A 13,575-nucleotide genomic window follows, 5' to 3' on the forward strand; every position below is an offset into this window, starting at 1 on the left:
TTGTAGACTTTTTAATGGTGTCCATTCTGACCGGCATGAGGTGGTACCTCATTGTAGTTTTGATTTGCATGAAATTTCTTTTTTAAGTGACAGGACTCAAAGGGTGGCTCAAGTACGTTATATTTCTAAAAAAGCATTTCAAAGAAAATATGACAAAAAGGTCACCCAGGTATTGGTTTAGCTCTGCGTTTTCTCTATGTTTAAAATTTTCCAAAGCGACTTATAATGAAAAGAAGGGCTACAGTTGTAAAGTGAACCTCTCATGCTGGGTCCCAGCTTCACGGGAAAGGATCTCCTACCTGAAGCCTCCTCCCCACTCACTGGAAGAGCAGTGTTGCTATTTCCCAGCGCCGCGCTGTCTAAACACGTCATGCCTGGGAGCGCATCTCCACACTCAGCCCCGTGCAATGCTCCGTGAACAGGGCCACCGCTTCAGTTCGCTCTAATTTTGTGGCTCATGTGTGGAAACTTAGGCATCTGTCCCTCCACGTTGTGTTGACAATCCATGAAGGCAAGCTCCGAGTCCTGTTGAATGGTTTTGTGTAAGGCATGCCTGTCACCGAGCTGTTTGCAAAGCAGGTCTTTACCGAAGAAGGCTGAGATCCTGAGCGAGGGACCCTGTTTCCTCCCTAGGATGAATCTCTCTTGTTGGGCAGCTGTCATCCTCAGAAGCCCCCGCTGGCTCCCCGGCGCCCTCTGCTGGCGGTACCGGTTGCTCCTTCATGCTTCTCTTGGGCTGCTTTGTTTCTTTATGCAATTGCACCTGAAGTGTTCCAACTGGAGGGTATTGCTGCTTGTCCCATCTCGTCCTTTTTAAAATACAGCTTGAGAACACATAACATTGATGATGAGTAATTTTTAACCTCCTTCCTGCCTTCTCAGCTCCCACCGTCTCTCCCAAGCTTGTTGCAGTAGCCCCCAAAAGGTCTCTCTGCCACTGCCCTTGCCTCCCTGCATCTCTCCTAGTACAGCAGCCAGAGGGAGCCTGTTAAAATGGAAGGCAGATCATGTCACTCCTCTATTACAAACCCTCCAGTGGCTTCTGAGTCTAATTCTAGAGAAGAAGACACAGCCCTTATGAGACCCTATGTGACATACACACCCTCCTCTCTGACCCCCACATACACACCCTCCTCTCTGACCAGCTCTCCTCCCTCTCCCCTGGCTGACGCACATTCAGCCACAGTTTTATTCTTGCTGACCAGCCGGCCTTGCTGCCTCAGGGCCTTTGCATTTGCTGTGTCCTCTGCTTGGCTCCCTGTTCCTCCAGATATCCACATAGCTCCCTTTCTCACCTTCTTCACGTCTACTCCTCGGACTCTATTTGGAAGAATCACCCCATCCCTTCTTTGTGATCCCCATAACTGCGTCATTTTTCTCCCTGGTACGTCTCCCTGTCTGATGTGCTGTCTGTTTTACTTGTTTGTCTCCCCTGTTAGAATACGAGTTCCATGAAGGCAGAGATTTTTCTAGGGCCTAGAAAAGTGACCCACAGTAAGTACCCCAATATTTCTTGAATGAATGAATGATGGCTATATTTACTGAGTGCTTACCGTGTGCTGGGCACTATTCCAAACACTTTCGTTTTACCTCATTTAATCCTCACCACAACCTTAGGAAGCATGTACTGTATTACCTTCATTTTAAAGATAAGGAACTAGGCACAGAGAGTTTGAGTCATGCTACCTATAAATCTACAAAGCGTATAAGATGCTCAGGTCCCAGGTAAAGGCAGCTGTATTCAGGTTCCCCAGAGAAACGGAATCAACAGGTGTGTGTGAGTATGGATGGAGAGGCTGATTGATTGACTGATTGATTTTAACGAATTAGCTCATTTGATTATGGGGGCTGGCGAGTCCTAAATCTACAGGGCAGGCAGGCTGGAGACCCCAGGAAAGGGTGATGTTGCAGTCTTGAATTCAAAGGCAGTCTGGAGGCAGAATTTCTTCTTCCTTAGGGGATTTCCATCTCTTCTTCTAAGGCCTCAACTCATTGGATGAGACCCACCTACACTATGGAGGGTAATCTGCTTTACTCAGTCTACTGATTTAAATGTCAATCACATGTGAAAAATACCTTTACAGCAACATCTAAGAGGGGTGTTTGGCCAAGCAGCTAGGCACCATAGCCTAGGCCAGCTGACACGTGTAACTAGCCATCACAACCTCTGAAAAGGTGTTGTGTGTTGGTCAGACTGATCTTGCTACCTTCATCTCTAAGGAACAGCCCACCTGTCCTGATGGGGGTTGGGGGGTGAAGGATGGTAGGGGCCGCAGGGAGTCTGTGGTGCTTGGGAGCTTCCGGTCCTGGCAGGAGTTCTCTGACCTGAAGACCACCCCAGGCCCTAGGAAGTTCTCTTCCTTGTGTGCATGGCCTACCATCTCTTCTCACCCTTCTCTTCCCGGAAGCCTCAACTTCTTGATAACATGTCATGTACAAGAGTGGAATGGCCCTTGGTAACCTCGAGGTTATGGGGAGGAGATACATCTGCTGTGTTGGGGTCTTGGCCTGTTACCCCTGTTCCAGTGTGAGCTGAGGAGGGCAGGCCTGGCCTCAGGGCAGCCAACAGCCTATGGATACCAGTCCCTGCTCCTGGCACAGCTTCCAACAACAGGAATCTTGGGGAGACTGGGCTGTGGAATGGGGAGACTGCGGCCCAAGTCCAGCTGCACCAGTTTCCATCCTCATGACCAGGCAAGCTACTTAATGACTCAAAACCTCCGTTTCCAAATCTGTAAAGACAGAGATGATAATGCTGACCTGCACTATTGTGATGAGAGTTAAATGGGCCCCTGCTTGTTTTTCTGCCATCTTTCCAAAGCCAGTTCCATGAGGGCTACGTCAAGTGTAGGTGGGTCCCGAGAAACCGCTGTAGGTGCGTGCTGACCTCAAGTGCTTGAGAACTGGGTAGAGTGGGCTTCATTCTGAGCCAGTGGGGACAGCCCACAACCGTCTTGAGCACCAAGCCTGTTTTCCTGTGGTTCTCACCCTTCCATGGTACTCTGGAACCCACAGAAACTTTCATGGACCACCACATTCCCGGGGTTCAGCCCTAGGTGCTCCTCAGAACTGCCAGCCCCTGCTTGGTCACCATTCAGCATGGGTGGCCAAGGGCCCCTTGGACCAGCCTGAGTCCCTGTGGTGGACTTTATACTCAGCCATGATACAGAGGAACAGCTCTGGAGGCCCGGGGGCACCCTGCTTTCTAAGTTGTGGCAATACTACACACCCAGAGGGTCCCCCATCACTACCACTCCTTCCAGCTCCCACCCCCAGGGGACTGCTGTCAGCAGTCTGGGATGTGTGCGTGCACAGTGCGTATGTGTACACACACACACACACACACACACAATCTGTAGATCATGCCGTAGGTATTTTGTTCTTCACCTTGCTTTGTTCCCTTAACATATCCCTTTTTTAAAGTCCTATCCATATATACACCTATTTTTATGACATATTTTTCATCCTATTTCCTCACTCAAACTCTCTCCACCATTGCCACAATTATTCCTGTAATGTCCACAGCATGTCCTTCTTTTTGATATGTACCATAATTCACTGAACCTTGCATTCCGTGAAACATCTTTGTACGTGTGTATCTTGTTGCTTCTGTGGAATCATTTCCTTAGACTTCATTTCTAGGGTCCGCACCTTGTCTTAAAGGGTGTAAACATTTTCTGATATTCTTCATACTCATTTCTCTCCCAAAAGGTGGTATCAATTTACTGTGCCATGAAGAATGCTTTCTTTGTTGTTGTTTTTGGATTACCATCTAAATACTGTTGGAGAGGGGAGGGTCTGGAGAAGAATGAGGGAAAAAAGACCTGTTGGCAATGACTGGAAATGCGATGGGTTTTCTTTGTCTTCTCAGCACGACCAGCTCCACGGCCAGTAGCTGCGACACGGAGTTCACTAAGGAAGACGAACAGAGGCTGAAGGATTATATCCAGCAGCTCAGGAATGACAGGGCCGCGGTCAAGCTGACCATGCTGGAGCTGGAAAGCATCCACATCGATCCCCTCAGCTACGACGTCAAGCCCCGGGGAGACAGCCAGCGGCTGGACCTCGAAAACGCGGTGCTGATGCAGGAGCTGATGGCCATGAAGGTATCTACACGGGGGGCTCTTCTTCTCAGACCCGGGTCCCATTCACTCTGCTGTCACCAGGAGGAAGTACGAAAAGCCCTCTCGGAAGTGGTCAGCCCATCCGTGGTCAGCTGCCTCTCCCCTGGAGGACAGGCAGGGCCTCATGTGTAGGCAGGGATGGTTTCAGTATGTCTGGGAGTCCCTTGAGCTGGATGTGGTCCTGGAGAGGTGAGCTGAGCACTGGAGAAACCTCAGGGGGTCCCAGGCCAGAACGGAACACCTCGTCTCCAAGAGGAGCCAGGAGAGACCTCTGCAGGGCGGGGAGCAGCCTCTGTCCGCGTGAAAAGAGCCCTGGTCTCCAGAACGCTTGCAAGTGCTTTGCGGGTTGATGTGGATGTTAAGGTGAGGCGGGGAGAACGGGGCGAGGCCAGTTGCGGCCTTTGGACAAGAGCCCTGGTTTCCTGACCCCCTTGTCCCCCTTCGGTGTTGTGTGGAGCGTCGATAACCATCATCCCTGTCACCCTCCGGGGTGGCTTGCTCAGCACACCCCTGCCCTCGGTGGCTGCTCGAGCTGGAGTCTGGGTGAAGCCTGGGAGAACTTTGGGCCGTGGCAGCGGATTCAGGTCAGATATTGGCCTCACCCTCTCAGCTCAGACCCTCACTTGACTCCCGCTAGGGAATCCTCATGCGACGTTGGCTGATTTCCCCTCTCACTGCCCACGAGCCGGGCATTGTGTCCGTAACCGCGGTGCCTTTTCCCCTCTCTGTGGGCCTTTGCACCCTGTGGCATGAACTGTGAAGCTGCCCTTCCGTTACTTCTTCCAAACATCATGTTTCCTTTGGCCAAAGACTCCGGATTTCTTTTATATTCAGGCCAATATGTTGTGCGATAAATTCAGTGTTATTTTGGCCAGGAAAGATATTTTTGGTGAAATAAAAGCTCTAATATTCCCTTTGCTACTTGCAAATAAAGTGTGTACACATCAGAGAAATTTTCCAAAAAACATAGGAGTTATAAAAAGCTGGGAGAGAAATAACCCATAATATCGTGACGCAGGGGCAGCCATTGGGCTTCCTCACTAGGAGTTTTTTGAAGAAAAACATCAGTCACCTCCCTTCCCTGTATGTCCCTAATAGTGTGTTCAAGGCTGTGTGCACACCAAGTCCACTGCTGCAGATTTTGTCGGATTTCACCATTTTGTTCTAGGCTACAACTGCTGAGAGACTCAAGTGTTCTGGGTTTTTTCACTTCTTGTACTTGGTCTTTAGTAAACAGCTTTTGATTTCTAGATGATTGACTTGGTTCCTTCTCAGACCCACTCTTCTTTTTTGAATATCCCATCCTTTCATTGTGACTCCTCTTCCTTTTTCTCTTTAATTGCTTTAAATATTTATTTTCTGTCTTTTTCCTTGTTAATTCTGGTTCTTTAAATGCCGATTCTACCTCACCGTGACTCACTTCCGTTTTCTCTGTGTGTGTGTGCGTTGGGAGGAGAGCGTGGGTGCCAGCTCACCCTTGGTGGAGGTTGTGTCTTCCGTGGGGTCCCGCGGGTCCTGGGTGGGGATGTCCCTGTAAATGGTTGTGTCCTTAGATCTGTTGGGACCTGTGGGTTTCAGAGGTTTAGGGCTAGTTTTTGTTGTATTCTTGGCTGAGGATTCCTGCAGCATATCTACACATGCCTCATGCCTACATGATTCCTCAGAAGAGGCTTTTCTTTCTGTTCCCCCCCCAAAGCCTGAGTGATGACACGTTTCCTCGCCACAGGAAGGAAGTCTTCTCGTCTCCTCTCGAGGTGGCACTTGGAGAGTCCTGGCTCCTGTAGGGGGGGGTCTCAGTCCTGGCTGTCTGCCCTGCCCTTGCATAGGTGCTGAAAGCCCAGGGCCTGGGGCCTCCCTACCTGCCTGACGCCTCAGGTGGCCAGCACTGTGGCCACCTCGCCTTTCCTCTTGGGTGGAGTGCCTGCTTTGTTTCTGGCACCCATGGATTCATCTTTTCTTCTTTCAAGCTTGTGTTTGTGTGGTTGTTCTGGGTATGACGGTCCACATTAGCTCAGGATGCAGTGCTGTCAGAACCTTCAGAATCCGGCTTCTGATGGCAAAAGATGAGAAGGTTCAGGGTATGGAAACACCTTTCATCCTGGTTCTATGTCATTGTCAGGAAGGGTTTGGCATCTTCTTTCCAGTGGTCGCTTGGCTCGGCACATTGCCTTCTCCATAGCTCACGCCCCCAGCCCTGAGTATGACTAGCCGTGGTGGGTACCCCCTAGGTGTTTCCCCATGTTGGAGGTGAGAACATCTACTCCCCGGGTCTGGCTTACCCAGGAGAGCACAGCAGGCCTGTGGCTTGTCACCTCAGAGGAGGGTCACTTCGGGGGTGACCTTGGTGAATCCCTCTCAAGGCAGTGCCTCAGTGTTATGAAGGAAGATGATGGAGATAGCTGGGGAGACTGACCGGGTGGTCATGGGGTGGTGGACTTGCCCTCCAGCAGAGGTGAGGGACAAGAGTCATGCGTGGGCTCACCTTGAAAGCGGGGCAGGGGAGGGGGAGTATAGCTTAGTGGTTACCTGGGCTCTGAGCCAGACGTCCTGGGTTCAAACTCGGGCTCCACAGTTTACCCAGTAATTGTGGGCTGAGCTGGTGGATTTCCCTCTGCATGCCTCAGTTTCCCCTCCATGAATGGAAATACTCATAATACCTACCTCAGGTTGGGAGGATTAAGTGAGTTACTTAGTGTAAACATTTAAGACAGTGTTACATGCTCAATAAATGCTGGTGCTTACCGCTGTTACCTGGCTCTGGTCCCAGCACAGCACGGCCCCATTTGGGAGTCACTTCTTTCTCTCCATAGCAAACTCTAATTTGACTTCTTTAAGATACTTTAAGAAGTTACCTGATGAGTAGTCACCTGGGAAGGGCTCTGTTTCGATTCGTTTCATTTGGGGCCTAAAGTAGAGAAGAGCTGGGGGAAGTATCATTGCTCTGCACGCTTCCCAGCTGCCTGGCACAGCTTTGGAAGGGACCTAGTCAGACCCAGCCTTATATGAATGACCCTTTTACAACCTCTTTGATGAAGGTTAGCGTCTGCCTGCCAGCAAACTGGTTTCTATCATGGCTGATGTGACCACTGGGGACGTGGGCGTGGGGTATTCTAATGGTTAGAAAGGTTTTCCTTTTAGCGAGCCAAGATCTGCTTGCCTGTAACTTCTACCCATTGATCTCAGTTCTGGTGCAGAGTGACAAGCGCATGGCTTGGTGCACGAGTCAGTCCTTTAAGATGTGCGGAGACAGCCATCTAGTCTCCTCGGGGTCATGTCCTCCCCAGCTGCCCAGTGATACCTCCCTCCGGGCTGTGGGTGGTAGCTGCAGACCCCCTTCCCCCGCCCAGCCCTGCTCTCACCCCGTGGGCGCGCCCCGTGTGCTCTGTGCTCCGCAGGAGGAGATGGCGGAGTTGAAGGCCCAGCTCTACCTCCTGGAGAAGGAGAAGAAGGCCCTGGAGCTGAAGCTGAGCACGCGGGAGGCCCAGGAGCAGGCCTACCTGGTGCACATCGAGCACCTGAAGTCCGAGGTGGAGGAGCAAAAGGAGCAGCGCACGCGGTCCCTCAGCTCCACCAGCAGCGGCGGCGGCGGCAAGGACAAGGCCGGCAAGGTAGGGGCACAGGGACCCTGGGGCGCGGGCCCCACCGCCTGCCCCGGTCCCGCCAGCCAGCGCTCCTCACCACCCTGCTGCCTCAGCTTCCTTACTTGCATAGGAACCGAAAGCCATTCTAGAAATTCGAAAGAAGGTGACATTTTGCGTGCAAAGAAACCAAATTCACATTTTAAAAAACTCTCACTTTTACGTACAGTTAAAATTACATACAATTCACCTGTTACATCCAGTTGAAGCATTTTCACAGATCACAGTCTTATCCAGGGAGCGATCTATGCAGTGGTCCAGGAGTCTGATACTGGTTCCACCTCTTCCTTCTATCCCGCGTCACACACTGACCATCGTTTGTTGATCGCTCTGTACCCGATCATTGCACGTATCATCTCCCTTAAGTCTCACGACTCTCAGGAAAGAAGAGTTATCCCCATTTACATGAGGATAATGAGGTTTAAAAGAACTGAGGGGGTCTCACAGCTAGTAAATGGCAGAATCGGGATTTGGCCCCAGTTCGGCTGACGGCCACTCCTCCTCTCGTCTGTTTCCTCCTCGACTTCCAAGAGGTGGGAGGCCGGAAGCATCATGAGGCAGAGAAGGAGGAAGGCGAGCCCTGCATTACCCAGAGGATATCACAGAGAGTGGGCTGTCAATGATATCATCTTGCAAACTCACACTTTCATTAGCCCACAAGTCTTTTTTTCTAGAATCCAAGCTCATTCCATCATCCTCTATCTCAGAGTGATTCCAAATACTGCACTGGAGAAAAAAATAGTCCAGACTTTAAAGAAAGATATCCCTTGTCCCAGGGTGCTGAAATTCTGTGCATCGGATTTTCTGTTCCTAACAAACGCCAGCTTCTCCTGACCCCACTTTGTCTCAGGCCCAGGACTTGTGGGCCTACGCTGACTTGCTGGTCTAATGAGGGGCCCCTCACAGCCCAGATGCAGTGATGTCTTCACGAGAGTAGTGTACCTGCGAAGAAAGCACCTTGATGATATTGTGTGGCAGTGAAGAAACAGCTAAACAGCTAAGAACTGATGCATGCTCCACAGAGGCCACAGCTACCCTTCACCCTTCGCCCGCCTCTCACCTACAAGGGCACCAAGGGAGTCCATAGCCATGGTACCCAGCTGGGCCACTTTCCTGAGGCCCCAGCTGCTTCTCAGTCATCCGTTCATGTGATGGATGTGACTTGGTCCAGGCAAGATGCTGGAGGCTATTCCAGGAGTTTAGATTGCCCTGGAATGGACAAATAGATGATCACAACGCAGGGACACAATGTTCTGGGTGCAAGGATCAATGCCCGGTGCGAGGGGAGGCCACAGGCCAGACCCACAATCCAGATTTGGAGATTCAGGACAGGTTTCCTGAACTGAGAGCCAGTGGAGAGTGGGTGCTAGCCTGAGGAAGAGGGCCAGGGCAGACCAGGAAGTCCACCCTAGGCCAATGGAATGGCAAGGGCAAAGCCTGGAGGGAGGAGGAGTCGATACACTGGCTGGGGAGGCCAGCCGGCTGTGCCGTCCTGAGGATGGGGAGGAATCGCTGAGGGGTTTTTGCAGGGGGTGAGGTGACACAGTCTGAGCTTTGGAAAGGTCACCATGCGGGTGCACCCTGAAACCACGTGCCGGGTGCTTGGGGAGTTTGATCGTGGTGAGCAGCAGCCCCGGCAGGGCTGTTTCACACGGGAGGACGTGGGGCTCTGTTCTGTGCCAACAGCTTCAGAATCTGTGCTCAGCCTTTTGAGTTTGTTAGCAGTCACTTTGGGACAGAGCCTGAGAGACAGAGCCCCAGCGTTCGTGTGTGCGCCCTTAGGGAGTGGTGCAAACGGACTAGTCAGGCTCTTGCCAGAGGCCCAGGGACTGAGCATCCCCCTGGTTCCTAGTATTTATTTCGAGTGGGGGAAGCTCTGTGTTTCGTGCAGTGGCTTCCAAGAACAGAAATCTCTTTGATGGAAAAGGCCAGATGATTTATTTTTATTTTTATTTTCTTACATTAGGGTAAGGAGCTTTATAAGAGTGCTCTGTGTTGTTCAGGTAATGAAATTAGAGGAAGCTGATTATTTTGTCTTTCAAAAGTTATATCCAGGGCTTCCCTGGTGGTGCAGTGGTTAAGAATCCACCTGCCAATGCAGGGGACACGGGTTCGAGCCCTGGTCCGGGAAGATCCCACATGCCGCGGAGCAACTAAGCCCGTGCACCACAGCTACTGAGCCTGCGCTCTAGAGCCTGCGAGCCACAACTACTGAGCGCACGTGCCGCAACTACTGAAGCCCGCGCGCCAAGAGCCCGTGCTCCGCAACAAGAGAAGCCACCGCAATGAGAAGCCCGCGCACTGCAACAAAGAGTAGCCCGCGCTCGCCGCAACTAGAGAAAGCCTGCGCGCAGCAACGAAGACCCAACGCAGCCAAAAATTAAATAAATAAATTTATTTTTTAAAAAATGTTAGATCCATTTACTATATCAATAATACCCCCCTTCTGGGCTATTCATTTGGTCTTATTTGTTGGTAGATGAGGCAAGCAGTCTGGAGCAGAGGCTGGTATACTGTTAACATTTTAGGATTTTCGGGTCATGTGGACTCTGCTGCAACTACGTAAGTTTGCCATTGCGGAATGGTACTGTGAAGGCAGAGACAATACAGACACAAAGGCGCCTGGCTGTGTTCTAACACTTTATTTATGGACGCTGAAATTTGAATTTCATATGATTTCTATACATCACAAAATATTCCTTAGAATTTTCCACGATTTTAAAAACAAAACAATTCTTGCCCTGTGGGCCTTTTATAAAAACAGGTGGCAGGCCAGATTGGGGTCTAGAACATCCAATCTCACTTCTGAGGCAGGGGGTGGTGTCATGCTTGGTTTAAAACTTCCCTCCAGCCAACAAGCTGGGTCCCAGATCTTGCCCAAGTGACATTAGGTTTTTTCACTTCTTGTCTGCGTGCAACAGAGATTACCAGACGTGTTCAGTGAAGGGCACTGGGTGAGACGAAGCTGTCCCTTGTCCTTAAGGAGTCTTATGAAATGTTAACCCCAAGGGGAGTCGCTGTATACACTAGAAGAGGGTGTTGGACTCTGGAGAGACTCCAGGGCTGGTGGATGGGGGCTCGGGTCTGCAGGTCACCAGGCAGAGAGGAGGAAGGGAAAGCAGAGCTGGAGGAGCACGGGGGTGGGGGGAGGCCAGGTGCAGCGGGCTCCTCCACAGGAGCCCCGAGTGGTGGCGTTTCTGTACCAGTGGGCTGAGGGGACCCAGCGCCCCCTGTCACCTGGATTTCTAGCGCCAGGTTCGTACTTCCTGGAAGCGCTCATTCCATCACGATACAGCCTTTTGTTTACATTCTGTCTCAGCCTAACAGATCACGGGCTTTTTATTCTCAAGCCTGGGCTGTACAGCCCTCTGTAAATGTCTGCTGAGCAAATTATCAGGTGAGCGCCGTCCCCGGAGGGGTGTGAGCATTGCTTTGTGAATCGTCCTAACTCCATTTAGGATTTAGGCATTCTGGCTCTTATGTTTCCTCATCTGTAAAAGGGGAGGATTTGGTTTAGGTGGTGTCAAAGCTCCTGTCTGATGCTAAGGCACATCTTCTGTGTCTGTGTGCTTCTGTCGTCCTCCTCCTTTCCCGGGTCTTCTAGATGATTACACTGAACCCAGTAAAGCCCCTAACTCTAGGGAAGATTGGTTCTCTCCCCAGGGGACACGGGATGGAGGGAGGGACGACCCAAGGATACTCACATGTGCTTCCCACTTTTATGAGCTACCAGAGGCTTAACCCAGTGGTGAAGGGCACTGACCTGGCATCAGTTGGCATCCTGGTTCCACCGTGTCCCGGCTGGTGACCTGGGGCAGTGTAACTTCCCTGTGCCCTAGTTTTCTCCTTGGCAAAAAGGGGATAATGACAGTATCTGCCTCAGAGGATCGTCACGGTGATCAGATAAGAGAACATGTGTGTAGCGGGCTCAGCCCAGTGCGCGGCTCCCTGTGAGTGCTCAGAGCGCGGGGCAGCCGGCGGACATCGAGGGGACGAGGGGCGGAGCTGCCGCCGCCGCCGCCGCTGCCCGTCACCTCCCGCGTCTGCCTCCGGCCGCCCTCGGCTTGGCTCCAGACCTGACCCGGCTGTGTTTGCGTCCTCAGGAGTCTGCGGACGCTGCCTCCCCAGCTCTGTCTCTGGCTGAACTGAGGACGGCGTGCAGCGACAGCGAGCTGGCCGCGGAGTTCGCCAACGCCATCCGTCGGTAAGCGCCCTGCTCACAGCCCCGCCGGGCAGTTTATTCCCGGAGTGACGGCTGGGTGCCAGGTTTTCCCCGCGCTGACGTCCGCTCCTCGTGGAGCATTACAGGCTGCCTGGGAAGGAGGAGGCGCCCATACGGGCTTCTTTTGCCCAGACCTCGAGGCCAGAAAGGGGAATGACGGGGAGAATATATACAGTTATTTCACCTGCAGGTAGAAGAGGCCTTTTTCTGTACTTTCTTGTTGTGGCATTGGCTAGAACCTCAGGACTGTGTTAAATGGTGAGGAACAAATCAGGCATCTTTTCATATCACTGGGATGGAATATTGCAAGTAAATTTTGTTGGATCTTTAGGGAATTTTTAACAATTTCTTTGGCTGCTTTATACGTGTATCGTATTCCTCAAATATAAAGGTAATTAAGTTGACTGAAGGAAAAAAAGAAAAAAAACAGGCATCTTTATCTTGTTTCTAGCTGCAGTGAGAATGCATCCCTCCCCATCTCTGGCTCTTTCCAATCAGACGGCCTCATTGTTCATTCACTGCTGGATGTTTTTCCTCTATTGCGGCTGTTTCTTTCCCTCTATTCTTTCTCTCTGGATCTGTCTTCCATATTCCTAACTTTTCATACTCTCGCCACCCTTCTGCACTCTGTTCCAGAGGAGGGCTGTCCAGTCGAAAGGTAATGCAAACCACGCCTAATGTCCTAAACGTTCTAGGAACCACATTTAAAAAGTAAAAAGAAACAGGTACAGTCCACTTTAATAACGTATTTCATTTCACTCATTGTATCCAAAATATCATTTCAAAATATAAATCGATATTTTTAAGATATTAATGAGATCTTATTTTCTTCTAATTTTTTTTTTTTTTTTTACTAAATGTTCAAAATGTACTGTAAATCTAGTAAATTTACACTTACAGCACATCTCAGATTCAAACCAGTCAACATTTCCAGTGCTCAGTAGCTCACGTGGCCATGGCTGCCCTATCGGATAGTGCAGTTCTGGGGAGGTTCTGCAGCTCTGTTTTCCAGGTCACTCATTTATTCCTTAGCTAGAACCATCATGGTGTTTGGATGATGTGTTGAGTTTATTTTGGTGATGAAACCTATCATCTCTTGTGTCATGATATGATATCTTCTTGCGTCTCTCTGAGGATATTTATTATACTTATTCTAAAATGTTATTTTGTCTACTGTATTAACTTTCCTCACATGTGAGTTTTTCAGGTTGAGTTTTGTGACTCTTTCTTGGCTTTGGCTCACAAGCTTGCCTTCTGGGCTTTCTATTCCTCCCGGCTGACAACGGGTCTCTAGGCCGCATATCTGACCCAAGCGTCTAGTCCCCTCCGGTTGTAATGGCCAGCACCTCTCACTGAAGCACCTCTGAATCCCTTTCTTCCTTTTGTAGCAGCTTGCTTCTGTGTGCATTTTGAGTTGCGGTCTCCTTTTTCAAGAAGAATAAAAATCTGCCTTTCCTTTTTTATGATTCCTCATGGTTTCTGGCAGATGAAGAGCACTCCTTAGTTTCCATCGTGCTTGAGGCTTTTTAAAAAAATACATTTGCCATCGTTTCTGGGGATTTGGGGTAGGAGGGGAAGCCTACAGTGTGCG

At 50.6% G+C, this 13,575-nt stretch overlaps 1 protein-coding gene across 2 annotated transcripts in view; it reads left to right on the forward strand.

Moving 5' to 3' along the window:
* The window catches only part of MCC (MCC regulator of WNT signaling pathway), a 424,188-nt gene that overhangs the window by 394,862 nt on the left and 15,751 nt on the right, over window positions 1–13,575 (forward strand). For both annotated transcript variants that reach the window (XM_068535717.1, XM_068535718.1), the window contains 3 exons: window positions 3,872–4,106; window positions 7,520–7,732; window positions 11,866–11,966. In XM_068535717.1, the coding sequence (XP_068391818.1) occupies window positions 3,872–4,106; window positions 7,520–7,732; window positions 11,866–11,966 (549 nt within the window). The remainder of the gene's footprint in view (window positions 1–3,871; window positions 4,107–7,519; window positions 7,733–11,865; window positions 11,967–13,575) is intronic.

Source organism: Eschrichtius robustus, chromosome 2 (assembly GCF_028021215.1).
Source record: "Eschrichtius robustus isolate mEscRob2 chromosome 2, mEscRob2.pri, whole genome shotgun sequence".
NCBI lineage: Eukaryota > Metazoa > Chordata > Mammalia > Artiodactyla > Eschrichtiidae > Eschrichtius > Eschrichtius robustus.